The 18,615-nt window shown below is 44.0% G+C and overlaps 1 protein-coding gene across 4 annotated transcripts in view; it reads right to left on the bottom strand.

The window, feature by feature from the left end:
* Positions 1-687: 687 nt before the first annotated feature.
* The window catches only part of LOC120064464 (solute carrier family 35 member F5-like), a 37,398-nt gene continuing 19,470 nt past the window's right edge, over positions 688-18,615 (bottom strand). For 3 of the 4 annotated variants that reach the window (XM_039015055.1, XM_039015052.1, XM_039015056.1), the window contains 5 exons: positions 6,702-6,861; positions 5,985-6,075; positions 4,650-4,807; positions 4,190-4,290; positions 688-3,213 (listed from right to left, as the gene is read on the bottom strand). In XM_039015055.1, the coding sequence (XP_038870983.1) occupies positions 4,209-4,290; positions 4,650-4,807; positions 5,985-6,075; positions 6,702-6,861 (491 nt within the window). In that variant the 3' untranslated portion in view covers positions 688-3,213; positions 4,190-4,208. Of the gene's footprint in view, positions 3,217-4,189; positions 4,291-4,649; positions 4,808-5,984; positions 6,076-6,701; positions 6,862-18,615 lie in introns of all 4 variants that reach the window. The other variant, XM_039015053.1, reaches the window with a different exon arrangement.

Here is an 18,615-nt window from a genome sequence, read left to right as displayed (position 1 = left end):
TGGCTCAGACACTTCTTTCGGGGTAAATGGGGTTAGCCCTGAGTTAGCTTGCCGTGGAGCAGGTTAGTTCTGAAGGATTTGTTGCCATATAAACATTTCTAAAAGGTAAACTACTTTCGTGTCACCAGCTATCCCGAATTAAAGTCCGAGTTGACCAAAGTTAGCTCGCTATGACTCTTCTATCTTGCGTACAACACTCGTCCTGAGTTGAATCTTGGGTCTTTTGTAGGCCGCCCTGTGTCCAATAACAGATACAGAACACCTTACACACAAAATTGAAAAGTGTGAACCAACACACACAACAAAAACTGTGGCGAACAAATCCTAAGCAACCTGCCATGTAGTTTGAAGCACAGTAGACCAATATAACTACAGTCATTTAGCAGGTGTCAAAGCTGCTGGAAAACCTTCCTAGTGCATATGTGAATTTCAGGATGTGATGCTCATTTGAATTTCTTAGCTTTTTCAGCTTTTGACCAGTCAACATTAATTGTGATTTTATTTAAATAGGTTTATATTTTAAGATCACAATAGTAAATGATATGGCAAAAATAAGTATCTTCATTTAGGGAGAAGGTGGGGATACCAGGACAAAAATCACTATTAAGACATCATTCTTACAAATAACATAGCACTGGCGTCATGCCTACATTGAAAAGACAATTATGGCAGAGACAAGAATGAAAATACATCTTCACATCGTTTTAATAGTGCAGCATAACATTGAAAAGGGACTTACGGAACAACAAAGACTAAGGAAAGATTCACCTTCACCCATTTTTATTTTATTTTTTACATTGTTTTGGTGCATGATCCCAGGAATAAATAGAACATCGCTCAGAGACGCACAAAAACGATAAAACATTCAAAATGGGTGAATCTTCCCATTAAAAGAACTTGTGATGATACAGTAAACTACGATAATCACACTTTTATAAATCAGTATACATCTTTTAAAAAGAGATCCATTAATATTGGAAGGGACATTATCAAAACAAAATCTGATTGGACAAAGGAAAATAAAGTAAAAGTACCTGAGAGGAAAAAAAAATTACTTCATACGATATACGCACATTCCGTAAGCACCATTGATTTTTTTTTTTTGCATTTTTGAAAACACACACATTTTAAAAACATGAGTTTTGAAAAAATTACAAACAATGCACTTATGTAGCTGGTACCCTGCCCATCGATAAGAAAATCCATAAATGGATGATATGGGGCATATGATCACTTGTTTCATATCTACATTTTAGCTTACCAATTTTCATAGGATGTACAGTTTCAGAGTTCCTATTTTTTTTGCAAATATAAATAGACTACAGGAACCCCATGAATTAAACAACCAAATACATCTCACAGCTGACTTCCTTTGTGCATTAATCATAGCTGATGGTGATAAACGCTATTGGCTAAAATATAATTTTTTTTGTTGACAATGTGAAAGTAAAAACTGTGAGTTAGACAAAGTTAAAGATGGCTCGAGGGGCTGAACTTTTTTACAGGGCAAGTAATTACTTCCTGCAGTTATCTCTAGTCATAAAATATGTCCTATCCACACCGAGCACTGGGCAAACACTCCATAAAGTTCTGTACACAGGTTGACAGCTGATGGAAAAATATTGATAACATGCACCTTGTCATGGTGTACATCAAGGGTTACAGAGACAAAAAAACTAAAAATATATGCTTTTACTCATCAAATTAAAATCAGCAGCAAAATAAGAGTGAGTGGGTGATTGATTTGCATTGTATGTGCTGATCAAAAAAATGTGTCTTAAGTACAATTGTTGGACATACAAACATTATCATGGCATACATTTTACCAATAAACATAATTGTTGAAAGATAATCAAATCAGATCAAGTCTCCATTCATGGCTCCTAATGTCCACCGAGGAGTGGTAGAAATGATACAACAGTTCATTATTAGGTAATGGTCTCTATTAAGACTAAGGGAACTTAATTGGATGGTAAATAGTGCTTTTGTTAAACATACTGCAAAATATATTTACTTGGTCTGTCTTAAATCCATGCCACCTTTTTTAGTGTCATAACATAGTTAAGATATACAAAAACAAGTGGAGTAAAACATCTGAGAACATCTAAGATATTATTTGTATAGAAGGGTCATTATGTGAAATACAAACTAAAGTAACAATTGATTTGCATTTCATGGCATAGTACAGTATTTACACCTGTTTGGAGATGGCAACTGTTTTCAGTTGAAAAGGCAGCAGCATTATAACTTTTGTATTGCAGCTTAGTTTAGTTGAGGGGTTAGTCTTAGTTCACATTAAAACGCATACAAACGTCTTCATCACAGATTTCCTTCATGATCCAGCATTGCCTGGCTGCCAGGGGCCAGAGATGGAGGGATGTAGAGTATGGGGGAGAAATCAAAGGCTGTAGTCAACAGCTGTGCTCAGCTCTCTTCTAATCTCAAACTTCAGATACTGCTTGTTCAGTGATTCTGAGCAGGCACTGCACAAATGGGCCTGTATTAAAAAAAGTGTCCTTAAGTACCAGTGCTGATATAGTGCAGGTCCTCTGTGTCCATATAATCATAGTCATTATGATCTAAAAGGCTAAACAAATCCTATATCAATACTCCTACTCTGAGACCATTGATGAATATGGACAGATCTGTAAATCAGATTCGTAAATCACCTAAACAGCCTTATAATGAAGTGCATGACCAACTTTTTTCCCACCCATACTATTTCTAGATTAACAGGTCTGAATTGTGCATGCTCCAAACCCACACCTGTGAACAAGCAGTGAGGCGATAGAAAACCAACAAGAGGATACATCTACATTAGCCAATCAGAGCACTTTTCTCCTCGCAACAAAGACAATACCCTTGCTTTTCTCCTTATGGCTTGACTGAAGCCTCTGTCCCATTATGTAAACGTGTACCATTTCAAGTGGTATGAGCCATTGACAAAAGGCTGGCACTTTCAGTACCATAAAGTTTTTCTTTTTACACAACGAAATCCGACGTAACAAAACACACACGATCTCAGTCGACGACGAGTCGCGTCAACGTTGTACAAAGGGAAAAAAGAGTTCATCTTGTAGAGATGGATCGGTCATCTCCACACTGCAGAGAATATATAGGTTGAACGAGAGGCACTGGGGGTAAGGTCTCTGTTTGGTCGTTTTGAGATTGTCACTTCACCTTCCGCACGCTGCTCTGCGCCGTATTCACCATCTGCTGAGAGAAAGACACACATTTGAGGAGTATACCTAGTTTTCTCTATTGGAGACCAATATAAACAGACTCACCAATGCACCGCACATTTTTCTGTAATGGACTTTACTCTGTTATACAATGGGCGAGATGAGAGACATCCATTTCGTGTGCCTGTTGTTCACTCAAATGATCACATTTTTCATCTTGCCGGTGGTTGGGCTGTTTGATGCACCAAGGAGGGTACAAATGGATGTACTCCGACATTTTGATCAAGTCATAATTTTTGCTATGGAAACCACTGACAGCCTTCAGCTGGTTTGTTTGATAAAAACCTAGCTACATCATCATCAGCATAAATCCAGCAGAATACTAGGAGGGTACTTATCAGACAAATCATGGATAGCCTGGAACCCCAGAATAGGATAGGAATAAGTACTCAATATCCTTGGGTAGCTCTAATACAGCATTCACCAACGGCACATCTATGAGACACCATGTCTTCATTTACAATGTATCGAAAACCAATAACAGGGAAAACAAATTATATTATTTTTTTCATGGTAAAATCCAGATTCCTTGGAGTGGCTGGGCGATGGTCTAATCTAAAATATTTACATTATGAACATCCTCTACGTCATGTCCTACCTCTCTCACTCGACACTATGTATAAACATTTAATAAAGTAGGCCTAGATAAATGCATAACAGATGCTCAAAGACAAACAAGTTGTGATTATAAGAAGCGAGTTAATCCAGTGTTTTCCTGATGATGTGGCAAATAGCATTGGACAAAAATAGATCCATGTTTGTGTCTCTTATGCAGCTATTAATCAATACTGTACATTGGCCATTCTCTGTATACTACTTGATTGGAAAAACTAGTTTGTAACTAAAAGTTCAACAACAAAAAAAAACATTCATTATTATTTCACAGGTAACCTCAGATTGTAACAGGACGTAAAAAAAAAAAAACAGGAAGTTTGATGTCTCCTTACCTTGTGATTGGCTGGTGCATCACGAGCAGAAGCTTTCATCGTCATGGGAGACCGTGTGTAAGGGAATAAGGCTTTCACACTGTTCGCAGTCTTCTGGCAATCTGACGGAAGAGGACTATCATGATCAACATGATCATAATCACTACCTGAATGGGAACAACTAGCATTCAGTTTAAAATTGAGAGCCATCACAATAATGCAAATAAATGAACGTCATAAAGGCAAACAAATTGAAATACAACGAACTCCACAAGCCTAAAAGTAACCAACGCTATCCATTGTCCTTGATTCAACGTCAGGGAAGAGACTTTATAACACAGATTTGGATAATATAAGAGTGATTCTGTGTGTGTGCGTACATGCATGTGTGTGTTTACAATTATTGTGAAAGTAAAACCTTGCAAAGCATTGGCCAAGTTAACAGCACAATACAAAGAGTAGCAAGTGGTTTCCCTAGCACCTTTGAATCCGGTGTTTCGAGCGGCATATGAAGGCAAACACTCTTCGTAGCGCCACCATGACGGGGTCCCAGTTGTTGTAGTGGCATAACAGAGTGGCGATGAAGAAGGAGAGGAAGACCGGAACTGCTCCAGCAAAAAACAGCCAGGAGAAACGCACCTGGGGACAGAAACATAGCAGTGCCAAATGTGATAGCTGCTTAAATAGCACATTTATAGATGGAAGGGCCAGCTGCCTAACAATGGGTCAGAAACATTATCCAATACTTGCAATGAACTTATGCTTTTAAGAATAGCTACAGGTATAACACTCCCAACCATCTCAGGACTGATTCATAGAAGAGTGGTGCATTGTCTTGACATCTCGACTTTTTAAACTATTGCCACACAAAAATATATGCTAATTTGAAACTTAGCATATACAGACAAAGCTCTCTCATCACATCGCTAGATGATACCCTGTCACAAAACAGAATTACGCTAAGTGGCATGTGACATAGCATCCATCAAACCCAGTCCCACTATTAGACCAATGAACCATTTTTACACAACACCTTTGGTAGACCAGTCATGCTAAAGATTATTATGCTCCAGTATTTATGCTGCAGTAGTTTATGTGTCGGGGGGCTAGGGTCAGTTTGTTATATCTGGAGTACTTCTCCTGTCTTATCCGGTGTCCTGTGTGAATTTAAGTATGCTCTCTCTAATTCTCTCTTTCTCTCTCTCGGAGGACCTGAGCCCTAGGACCATGCCTCAGGACGACCTGGCATGATGACTCCTTGCTGTCCCCAGTCCACCTGGCCGTGTTGCTGCTCCAGTTTCAACTGTTCTGCCTGCGGCTATGGAACCCTGACCTGTTCACCGGACGTGCTACCTGTCCCAGACCTGCTGTTTTCAACTCTCTAGAGACCGCAGGAGCGGTAGAGATACTCTTAATGATCGGCTATGAAAAGCCAACTGACATTTACTCCTGAGGTGCTGGCTTGCTGCACCCTCGACAACTACTGTGATTATTATTATTTGACCATGCTGGTCATCTATGAACATTTGAACATCTTGGCCATGTTCTGTTATAATCTCCACCCGGCACAGCCAGAAGAGGACTGGCCACCCCTCATAGCCTGGTTCCTCTCTAGGTTTCTTCCTAGGTTTTGGCCTTTCTCGGGAGTTTTTCCTAGCCACCGTGCTTCTACACCTGCATTACTTGCTGTTAGGGGTTTTAGGCTGGGTTTCTGTACAGCACTTCGAGATATCAGCTGATGTACGAAGGGCTATATAAATAAATTTGATTTGTGACGGCAACATGTGCATCCGGCAATAATAGTGCCCCCTCTTACCTTCTGCATGCATATGTCTGCTATGATGGAGAGTGGGATAGTGAGGCTGAGGGCCAGTGTGCCTATTAGAGAGGAGGTGAGAAAGCAGCCCCTATGGAAAGAAGTAACACACAACATTATAAAGAACACAAGCAATTCAATCAACTGCAAAATGCTAGCCTTAAGCAATAAATCAAATGTTTATCACTCGGGCACAACTCTGCATAACATTCTATAGCAGGGGTCTTCAACCTTTTCTTGGCCAGGGACCCCTTCCCAGGCATATTGAACCACATACATTAGCAAAAATAAAACATTTCGCGTCTTGTCTTATCAGGTGAAATGAACGGATTTGGTAGATAATTTTGACCACCAGTCCCCACATTATAATCGAAAGAAGTGTAAACTCTAACAGCCTATTTGCTAGGCTCCAATTGGGGGCCCCAAGGGCTCTCTTGTGGGCCGCAGACCCCCGGTTGAATACCCCTGCCCTATAGACATAAGGCCGAATCTTAACTCGAGATCTGTCCGGGTAACTCGAATTTTCGTGAATATCTCCCATTGAAATCAATGCATGATTTACATGCAAGTCCAATTCACGCACACAAATATCAAGTTTGGATTAAAGAAACAGGTTTTTGAACAGTGTGTGTTTCCACACATTGTGAATAGCAGAGCGGACAAGGTGTAGTACACATAATATGTGGCCGTTCAACCCATCCATCAACCGACACGCACCAGAGCCAGAGGAACTCGGAGAGCACGGTACCGATGAGGCCGTTGATGAGGATGTAGATCCACACTAGCTTGCTGGGCAGCTCAAAGGCCTCGAAGCCTGTGTAGTGAAGCACAAGGAACCCTGGCCACAGGAGGAGCAGGTTGAACAAACCCACAAACCCTAAGAGACACAGATAACAGAAAATAACAACTACATCACTACTTATATGTTATTGACATTTAGCACTATTCGCAGGTAAAAATGTTACAAGTTACATATTACTAACATTCAATAATATAATTAGGGCTGTCAAAGGATTTTTTTAAAGTATCTAGTTAATCACATGCTTTTCTGTGCGATTAACTCCATCAATCTCTTTTTTTTCTTTTTTTTCCTATTGTTCGAATTTGACCCTAATTAAAGATGTTTCAATTTTTTTTGTACCGAGAGGTACCGAGAGGTACACCGCATTCAGAAAGTATTCAGACCCCTTGACTTTTTCCATACTTTGTTTGACTATTTAATAAATGTTAGAATTTTTTATTTTTAATTCACCTTTATTTAACCAGGTAGGCAAGTTGAGAACAATTTCTCATTTAAAACTGCGACCTGGCCAAGATAAAGCAAAGCAGTTCGACACATACAACAACACAGAGTTGCACATGGAGTAAAACAAACATACAGTCAATAATACAGTAGAAAAATAAGTCTATATACAATGTGAGCAAATGAGGTGAGATAAGGGAGGTAAAGGCAATAAATAGGCCATGGTGGCGAAGTAAATACAACATAGCAATTAAAACACTGGAATGTTAGATTTGACAGTAGATGAGTGTGCAAAGTAGAAATAGAAATACTGGGGTGCAAAGGAGCAAAATAAATACAGTAGGGGAAGAGGTAGTTGTTTGGGCTATTTATAGATGGGCTATGTACAGGTGCAGTGATATGTGAGCTGCTCTGACAGCTGGTGCTTAAAGCTAGTGAGGGAGATAAGTGTTTCCAGTTTCAGAGATTTTTGTAGTTCGTTCCAGTCATTGGCAGCAGAGAACTGGAAGGAGAGGCGGCCGAAGGACGAATTGGCTTTGGGGGTGACAAGTGAGATATACCTGCTGGAACGCGTGCTACGGGTGGGTGCAGCTAAGGTGACCAGCGATAATGCGGGACTTTACCTAGCAGGGTCTAGTAGATGACCTGGAGCCAGTGGGTTTGGCGACGAGTATGAAGCGAGGGCCAGCCAACGAGAGCGTACAGGTCACAGTGGTGGGTAGTATATGGGGCTTTGGTGACAAAACGGATGGCACTGTGATAGACTGCATCCAATTTGTTGAGTAGGGTGTTGGAGGCTATTTTGTAAATGACATCGCCAAAGTTGAGGATCGGTAAGATGGTCAGTTTTACGAGGGTATGTTTGGCAGCATGAGTGAAGGATGCTTTGTTGGGAAATAGGAAGCCAATTCTAGATTTAACTTTGGATTGGAGATGTTTGATGTGAGTCTGGAAGGAGAGTTTACAGTCTAACCAGACACCTAGGTATTTGTAGTTGTCCACATATTCTAAGTCAGAACCATCCAGAGTAGTGATGCTGGACGGGCGGGCAGGTGCAGGCAGCGATTGGTTGAAGAGCATGCATTTAGTTTTACTTGTATTTAACAGCAGTTGGAGGCCACGGATGGAGAGTTGTATGGCATTGAAGCTCGTCTGGAGGGTTGTTAACACAGTGTCCAAAAAAGGGCCAGAAGTATACAGAATGGTGTCGTCTGCGTAGAGGTGGATCAGAGACTCACCAGCAGCAAGAGCGACATCATTGATATATACAGAGAAGAGAGTCGGCCCAAGAATTTAACCCTGTGGCATCCCCATAGAGACTGCCAGAGGCCCGGACAACATGCCCTCAGATTTGACACACTGAACTCTACCGGAGAAGTAGTTGGTGAACCAGGCGAGTCAATCATTTGAGAAACCAAGGCTGTTGAGTCTGCCGATGAGGATGTGGTGATTGACAGAGTCGAAAGCCTTGGCCAGGTCAATGAATACGGCTGCACAGTATTGTTTCTTATCGATGGCGGTTAAGATATCGTTTAGAACCTTGAACATGGCTGACGTGCACCCATGACCAGCTCTGAAACCCCGATTGCATAGCGGAGAAGGTGCGGTGGGATTCGAAATGGTCGGTGATCTGTTTGTTAACTTGGCTTTCGAAGACCTTAGAAAGGCAGGGTAGGATAGATATAGGTCTGTAGCAGTTTGGGTCAAGAGTGTCTCCCCCTTTGAAGAGGGGGATGACCGCAGCTGCTTTCCAAACTTTGGGAATCTCAGACGACACGAAAGAGAGGTTGAACAGGCTAGTAATAGGGGTTGCAACAATTTCATCAGATAATTTTAGAAAGAAAGGGTCAAGATTGTCTACCCCAGCTGATTTGTGGGGGTCCAGATTTTGCAGCTCTTTCAGAACATCAGCTGACTGGATTTGGGAGAAGGAGAAATGGGGAAGGCTTGGGCGAGTTGCTGTGGGGGGTGCAGTGCTGTTGACCGGGGTAGGGGTGGAAAGCATGGCTAGCCGTAGAAAAATGCTTATTGAAATTCTCAATTATAGTGGATTTTTATCGGTGGTGACAGAGTTTCCTATCTTCAGTGCAGTGGGCAGCTGGGAGGAGGTGCTCTTATTCTCCTTATTCTCTCTTATTCTGGACTTTACAACGTCCCAGAACTTTTTTGAGTTTGTTGCAGGAAGAACATTTCTGCTTAAAAGCTAGCCTTGGCTTTTCTAACTGCCTGTGTATATTGGTTTCTATCTTCCCTAAAAAGTTGCATTTCACAGGGGCTGTTCGATGCTAATGCAGAACGCCACAGGATGTTTTTGTGTTGGTTAAGTGCAGTCAGGTCTGGAGAGAACCAAGGGCTATATCTGTTCCTGGTTCTAAATTTCTTGAATGGGGCATGCTTATTTAAGATGGTGAGGAAGGCATTTAAAAAAACAAAAAACAGGCATCCTCTACTGACGGGATGAGGTCGATATCCTTCCAGGATACCCGGGCCAGGTCGATTTCAGGGCGAGTTTGACAGTGATGAGTGGAGGTCGTTTGACCGCTGACCCATTACGGATGCAGGCAATGAGGAAGTGATCGCTGAGATCTTGGTTGAAAACAGCAGAGTTGTATTTAGAGGGCAAGTTGGTTAAGATGATATCTATGAGGGTGCCTGTGTTTACGGCTTTGGGGTTGTACCTGGTAGGTTCATTGATAATTTGTGTGAGATTGAGGGCATCAAGCTTAGATTGTAGGATGGCCGGGGTGTTAAGCATGTCACAGTTTAGGTCACCTAGCAGCACGAGCTCTATAACCTATATAAGAATAACCTATCTTCAACACAATACCCCATAATGACAAAGTGAAATTTTCGTAAATTTATAAAAAATTTAAACTTACCTTATTTAAATAAGTAAATTAGACCATTTGCCATTAGACTCAAAATTGAGCTCAGGTGCATCCTGTTTCCATTGATCATCCTTGATGTTTCTACAACTTGATTGGAGTCCACCTGTGGTAAATTCAACTGATTGGATACGATTTGGAAAGGCACACAACTGTCTATAAAAGGTGCCACAGTTGACAGTGCCTGTCACAGAAAAAACCAAGCCATGAGGTTGAAGGAATTGTCCATAGAACAAGACAGGATAGTGTCAAAGCACAGAACTGGGGAAGGGTACCAAAAATGCTGCAGCATTGAAGGACAGAGCTCCAGAGTTCCTCTGCTGAGATGGGATAACCTTCCAGAAGGACAGACAACCATCTTTGCAGCACTCCACCAATCAGGCCTTTATGGTAGAGTGGCCAGACGGTAGCCACTCCTCAGTAAAAGGCACGACAGGCCACTTGAAGTTTGACAAAACACACCTAAAGGACTCTCAGACCATGAGAAACATGATTTTCTGGTCTGATGAAACCAAGATTAAACTCTTTGGCCTGAATGCCAAGCGTCACGTCTGGAGGAAACCTGGCACCATCCCCACGGTGAAGCATGAGTGGCAGCCCCATGCTGTGGGAATGTTTTTCAGCGGCAGGGACAGTCAGGATGGAGGGTAAGATGAACGGAGCAAAGTACCGAGAGATACTTGATGAAAACCTGCTCCAGAGCGCTCAGAACCTCAAACTGGGGCGAAGGTTCACCTTCCAACAGGACAACAACCCTAAGCACACAGCCAAGACAACACAGGAGTGGCTTCGGGACAAGTCTCTGAAGGTCCTTGAGTGTCCCAGCCAGTGCTCGGACTTGAAACCGATCCAACATCTCTGGAGAGACCTGAAAATAGCTGTGCAGCGACTCTCCCCATCCAACCTGACAGAGAATGAGAATCTGTAGAGAAGAATGGGAGAAACTCCCCAAACACACACCATACCCAAGAAGACTTGAGGCTGTAATCGCTGCCAAAGGTGCTTCAACAAAGTACTGAGTAAAGATTCTGAATACTTTTGTAAATGTGAAAATTCTAAAAACCTGTTTTTGCTTTGTCATTATGGGGTATTGTGTGGAGATTGATAAAGAAAAAAAACGATTTAATCAATCCTACAATAAGGCTGCAACATAACAAAATGTGGAAAAAGCATTAGGAACACCTGCTCTTTCCATGACAGACTGACAAGGTGAATCCAGGTGAAAGCTATGATCTCTTATTGATGTCACCTGTTAAATCCACAAAAATCAGTGTAGATGAAGGGGAGAAGACAGGTTAAAGAATGATTTTTAAGCTTTGAGACATGGATTGTGTACGTGTGCCATTCAGAGGGTGAATGGGCAAGACAAAATATTTATGTGCCTTTGAACAGGGTATGTGTAACGATAGTCTTCGTCCTCCTCTGACGAGGAATAAGAAATGTCGGACCAATATGCAGCGTGGTGAGTATCCATTTAATGTGAATACTTGAAACAAACAAAATAACCGAAGACGAAACAGTCCCGTAAAGTGACAACACAAACACACGAACACAGTAACAGGAACAATCACCCACAACCCACAAACCAAAACAGGCTACCTAAATATGGTTCCCAATCAGAGACAACGACTAACACCTGCCTCTGATTGAGAACCATATCAGGCCAAACACATAGAAATAGACAAACTAGACATACAACATAGAATGCCCACTCAGATCACACCCTGACCAAACAAAACATATAAACATACAAAGCAAACTATGGTCAGGGCGTGACAGTACCCCCCCCCCCAAGGTGCGGACTCCGGCCGCAAAACCTAAACCTATAGGGGAGGGTCTGGGTGGGCATCTGTCCGCGGTGGCGGCTCTGGCGGAGGACGTGAACCCCACTCCACCTTAGTCTTAACCCTCATCAGTGGCCTCTTTAGAGCGGCGACCCTCGTCTCCGACCTTGGACTGAGGAGCCTAATAAATGGCCCCACTGGACTGAGGAGCGCCTCTGGACTGAAGGGCGGCTCAGGCGCCTCTGGACTGAAGGGCGGACTGAAGGGCGGCTCAGACGCCTCTGGACTGAAGGGCGGACTGAAGGGCGGACTGAAGGGCGGCTCAGGTGCCTCTGGACTGAAGGGCGGACTGAAGGGCGGCTCAGACGCCTCTGGACTGAAGGGCGGACTGAAGGGCGGCTCAGACGCCTCTGGACTGAAGGGCGGACTGAAGGGCGGCTCAGGCGCCTCTGGACTGAAGGGCGGACTGAAGGGCGCCTCTGGGCTGAAGGGCGGACTGAAGGGCGGCTCAGGCGCCTCTGGACTGAAGGGCGGACTGAAGGGCGCCTCTGGACTGAAGAGCGGACTGAAGGGCGCCTCTGGACTGAAGGGCGGACTGAAGGGCGCCTCTGGACTGAAGGGCGGACTGAAGGGCGCCTCTGGACTGAAGGGTGGACTGAAGGGCGCCTCTGGACTGAAGGGCGGCTCAGGCGGCCCAGGACAGACGGGCGGCTCAGGACAGACGGGCGGCTCAGGACAGACGGGCGGCTCAGGTGGCTCAGGACAGACGGACGGCTCAGGCGGCGCTGGACAGGAAGGCGGCTCAGGCCTGCCGAGGCGCACTGTAGGCCTGGTTCGTGGTGCCGGAACTGGTGGTACCGGGCTGGGGACACGCACCTCTGGGCGAGTGCGGGGAGCAGGAACAGGGCATACTGGACCCTGGAGGCGCACTGTAGGCCTGGTGCGTGGTGCCGGAACTGGTGGTACCGGGCTGGGAACACGCACCTCAGGGCGAGTGCGAGGTGCTGTAACAGGAGGCCTGGTACATGGTGCAGGAACCGGAGGGCTGGTGCGTGGGGCTGCCACAGGAGAGCTGATGCGTGGGGCTGCCACTGGAGGGCTGGTGCGTGGAGAAGGCACCGGATAGACCGGACCGTGGAGGCGCACTACAGGTCTCGAGCACCGAGCCTGCCCAACCCTACCTGGCTGAATGCTCACCGTAGCCATGCCGGTAGGCCGCACTGGCCTATGCACACGTACTGGAGACACCATGCGTAGGGCTGGTGCCATGTACCCCGGCCCGAGGAGACGCACTGGAGACCAGATGCGTAGAGCCGGCTTCATGGCACCTGGCTCGATGCCCACTCTAGCCCGGCCGATACGAGGCGCTGCTATGTACCGCACCGGGCTATGCACACGTACTGGAGACACCATGCGAATCTCCACATAACACGGTGCCTGCCCGGAACCTCTCTTTCCACAGTAAGCACGGGGAGTTGGCTCAGGTCTCCTACCTGACTTAGCCACACTCCCCGTGTCCCCCCCCCCCCCCCCCAATACATTTTTGGGGCTGCCTCTCTGGCTTCCATCCGCGCTTTCTTGCTGCTTCCTCATACCACCGCCTCTCGGCTTTCGCTGCCTCTAGCTCAGCCTTGGGGCGGCGATACTCTCCAGCCTGTGCCCAGGGTCCCTTGCCGTCCAGAATCTCCTCCCAGGTCCAGGAGTTCTGTAATCGCTGCTGCTGCTGCCCGATACCACGCTGCTTGGTCCTTTGGTGGTGGGTGATTCTGTAACGATCTTCGTCCTCCTTGTCTGAGGAGGAGATGTCGGACCAAGATGCAGCGTGGTGAGTATCCATTTTAATGTGAATACTTGAAACAAACAAAGACGAAACAGTCCCGTAAAGTGACAACACAAACACACGAACACAGTAACAGGAACAATCACCCACAAACCAAAACAGGCTACCTAAATATGGTTCCCAATCAGAGACAACGACTAACACCTGCCTCTGATTGAGAACCATATCAGGCCAAACACATAGAAATAGACAAACTAGACATACAACATAGAATGCCCACTCAGATCACACCCTGACCAAACAAAACATATAAACATACAAAGCAAACTATGGTCAGGATGTGACAGTATGGTAGTAGGTGCTTGGCATGCTGGTTTAAGTGTGTCAAGAACTGCAACACTGCTGGGTTTTTCATGCTCAACAATTTCCTGTGTGTATCAAGAATGGTCCACCACCCAAAGAACAACCAGTCAACTTGACACAACTGTGGGAAGCATTGGAGTCAACATGGGCCAGCATCCCTGTGGAACGCTTGACACCTTGTAGAGTCCATGCCCCGACGAATTGAGGCTGTTCTGAGGGCAAGTGGGTGCAACTCAATATTAGAAAGGTGTTCCTAATGTTTTGTACACTGTGTCTTTTGATTATAGGGGAAGAAAACACCAAATAAACTCTATTCTAAGACAATAACAACAGATCAAATCAAATCAAATTTATATGTCACATACACATGGTTAGCAGATGTTAATGCGAGTGTAGCGAAATGCTTGTGCTTCTAGTTCCGACAATGGAGTAATAACCAACAAGTAATCTAACCTAACAATTCCACAACTTCTACCTTATACACACAAGTGTAAAGGGATAAAGAATATGTACATAAAGATATATGAATGAGTGATGGTACAGAACGGCATAGGCAAGATGCAGTAGATGGTATCGAGTACAGTATATACATATGAGATGAGTAATGTAGGGTATGTAAACATAAAAGTGGCAGAGTTTAAAGTGGCTAGTGATACATGTATTACATAAAGATGGCAAGATGCAGTAGATGATAGAGTACAGTATATACATATACATATGAGATGAGTAATGTTGGGTATGTAAACATTATATTAAGTGGCATTGTTTAAAGTGGCTAGTGATACATTTTGTCCATCAATTTCCATCAATTCCATTATTAAAGTGAGCTGGAGTTGAGTCAGTATGTTGGCAGCAGCCACTCAATGTTAGTGATGGCTGTTTAAACAGTCTGATGGCCTTGAGATAGAAGCTGTTTTTCAGTCTCTCGGTCCCTGCTTTGATGCGCCTGTACTGACCTCGCCTTCTGATGATAGCGGGGTGAACAGGCAGTGGCTCGGGTGGTTGTTGTCCTTGATGATCTTTATGGCCTTCCTGTGACATCGGGTGGTGTAGGTGTCCTGGAGGGCAGGTAGTTTTCCCCCGGTGATGCGTTGTGCAGACCTCACTACCCTCTGGAGAGCCTTACGGTTGTGGGCGGAGCAGTTGCCGTACCAGGCAGTGATACAGCCCGACAGGATGCTTTCGATTGTGCATCTGTAGAAGTTTGTGAGTGCTTTTGGTGACAAGCCAAATTTCTTCTGCGGCGCCGTTGTTTTGGGGTCGGCTTCTGGGATTAGGTCCATTGTCCTGGGTGGTGGTCCAAACAGAGGATCCACTTCGGGAAAGTCGTATTCCTGGTCGTAATGTTGGTAAGTTGACGTCGGTCTTATATACAATAGTTCTTCCCGGCTATATATAATAACACTTACATTGTTACCCCAGGAAATCTTAAGAAATAATACATAAAAAAATGAAATACTGCATAGTTTCCTAAGGACTCGAAGCGAAGTGACCATCTCTGTCGGCGTCATCTTGCTCATTCATTCATTCATTCGTTCATGCCATCACACAGCATACGAGATTCATGCTTTGAAATGTAATCAAGCATTTTAGTTTTAAAATTAAATAACAAAAGGGAGCTTTGAATAATTAGCCTAAACAATAAATAAACCACAATTCATGAATGCATGCAACTGTTTTTAGTCTGCTGTAATAAAGGCTTTTTTTTCATCATTAGAACAGACTCCGGTTGTTTACAATGTTCCAAAGTGTCAGAATAATATTGTAATCTAACAGCAACTGTTTGGCACACATAATAATCAAACAACGCTTGCTCCTGTACCCTCCATTGACCACCAGTAGTTTCCACAACTAGGTCAGACGTCTTCCACAGATGACTTCCCCTTACCCTCCTGAGCAACCAGTAAACATTCTCCCATTTTGAGTTTCTTTTTCACGTCCTCCGCATCCATTTTGCTGTCACGTTACTGTGTTCGGAGTTTGTTATAACCAATTTATTGATGTGATATGATAGGCTATAGGTCAGGTCCTATTAATCACATAAATGTGATGCTTGCATGTTTCATGTAGAGAGAGCAAGGGTTGATGGTATAGGGAAAATGGCGCCAATAGATAGGGCAGCCGTGTTTCTAGCCCCTAGGCAACTTTGCAGCATTGTGTTATTTCTTACATTAGACCAGAATTGTTTTTGTGTTATTACATACAGCCGGATATCAAAGAGGCGGTAACTCACCAGCATTACGACCAGGAATACGACTTCCCGAATCGGATCCTTTGTTTGCACCCCCCAGGGCAATTGAATTGATTCCAGAGGCTGATCCAAAACCTTGCCGGCGGAGAAGAGGTATTCGGAGTGGACTTCTAGTCCGACTCAGGAGGCGTGCACATCACCAACCACTTCCGAGTATATTGATCGCTAATGTTGAATCACTGGATAATAAAGTTGACGAGCTCAGGGCGAGGATTTCCTTCCAGAAAGACATCAAGGATTGTAAAATACTCAGTTTCACAAAAACATGACTCCCTTGGGATATACTGCCTGAGCCCGTCTAGCCAGTTCGGTTCTCAGTTAAGTGCGACAGACAGGAATACATACAGTATCTCTCCGGGAAGAAGAAGGGCGGGGGTGTATGTTTCATGATTAACTTCTCATGGTGTGATTGTGATAACATACAGGAAGCCTAGAATACATCACAATCAAATGCTGTATTACCTCCCAAGAGAATTATCTTTGGTTATATTCACAGCCAAGTATATTCCCCCTGAAGCAGATACCACAACGTCCCTCAAAAGAACTTCACCTGACTTTATGCAAACTGGAAACCACATATCCTGATGCCGCATTTATTGTAGCTGGGGATTTTAACAAAGCAAATGAGGAAAATGCTACCGAAGTTAGCACTGCTACTCCAACTTCCGGGATGCCTATAAAGCTCTCCTCCGCCCTCCCTTCGGCAAATCTGATCACAACTCCATTTTGCTCCTCCCTTCCTATAGGCAATAACTCAAACAGGAAGTACCAGTGCTAAGGACTAGTCAACACTGGTCAGACCAATCAGAATCCAAGCTTCAAGATTGTTTTGACCACGCGGACTGGGATATGTTCCGGGTAGCCTCCGAGAATAACATCGACGAATACACTAACTCGGTGACTGAGTTTATCAGGAAGTGTATAGGAGATGTTGTACCCACTGTGAATATTAAAATGCTTCCAGATGGCCACCATTGGTCCTGTACCCACGAAAGCCCAAAGGTAATTTGAAATAATTTCTATCGCCCCGTAGCACTCACTTCTGTCATCATGAAGTGCTCTGAAAGACGAGTCAAGGATCATATCACCGCTATCTCACCTGACACCCTAGACCCACTTCAATTTGCTTACCATCCCAATAGATCCACAGACGATGCAAAAAGCCAATCACACTGCACAATCCCATCTGGACAAGAGGAATACCTATGTAAGAATGCTGTTCATTGACCATAGGTCAGCATTCAAATCCATGCTACTGTCGTGACTTTACTTTCATTAATCTGATGACTGTTATTTATTTAATCCACTATGTTTAATTTAAATGAGTCATGTAACAACTAACTCATTAGGAATTTGGGGCACCACAGAAGAGGTTGTTTAAAGAGTTACCATCTCCCGAATTAAACCTTTCCTATTACAATCGATAAACAGTAATCTTATTAATCATTACCTCTTATCATATCATAATTCTGAACAGTCGTAACCTCATGCATCTGCAAAAAACCCAGCCTTACTCATGAATCAGTAGTACACAAATTGGTTGAATTATTTAATTACTAGCTAACTAAATAATAACACTGAATAAACATACACCCTTTACATGAGACAAAGGTCCCTAGTGGACTGACAACATATGACGGCTGAATACAAAAAGATGAAGGGGGGCGGGGGAGAAAAAGGCACACTTATCGTGGATAAATTCTAGAACCATTCTCACTTTAATAATATACTTTGCAAACGAACCGCCGCCCGTTTGGAATCAGAAATTATGAATGTATTTGAATTTACTTGCGAGAGCCTTTGTTAGATCGGAACAAGCCCTCTTTATGAAGATTGTTGGCATTTCAGCGGCAAGCTGTATGGCACTGATTGTCAGAAAGGGTTCTCCCCTTTCCCGTCTTCTACGGTTGTTCACTCTGGAAGATAGCCAGCCATGTCGACGGTTCCCATTGATGATGAGCATAGTAGGATAGTTTCACTTAGATTCGCTTTTCTCGATATCTGACTTTAGGACAGCTAAACAGCTGTACCAGCGATTGTCTGAGTTGAGCTTCTCGCCTCATGTTGATAGTCAGGATTTAAACCACTTTAGACGTGGGCTGCAGCTCCCAGTCTTTCCTGGTCTAAAGGAAGGTGAGTTTATTTCTTCACCTCGTGTTGAGATTCAAAGTTCCAACCATTTCAAACACGTAGCTCTCGCCCCACGTTTCCTGGTTGAACATTAATTTCGTTACGCACTCTGGAAGATGGGGACAGCTCCGTCCATCTGACACACTCTCCGACCTCACTCGGGGCGTGGCTACCTACTTACAGTTGAAGTCGGAA

This window comes from Salvelinus namaycush, chromosome 19, assembly GCF_016432855.1.
Source record: "Salvelinus namaycush isolate Seneca chromosome 19, SaNama_1.0, whole genome shotgun sequence".
Taxonomy (NCBI): Eukaryota; Metazoa; Chordata; class Actinopteri; order Salmoniformes; family Salmonidae; genus Salvelinus; species Salvelinus namaycush.
Note: the sequence above shows the minus strand (reverse complement) of the source record. Positions and strands in the feature narration are given on the sequence as shown.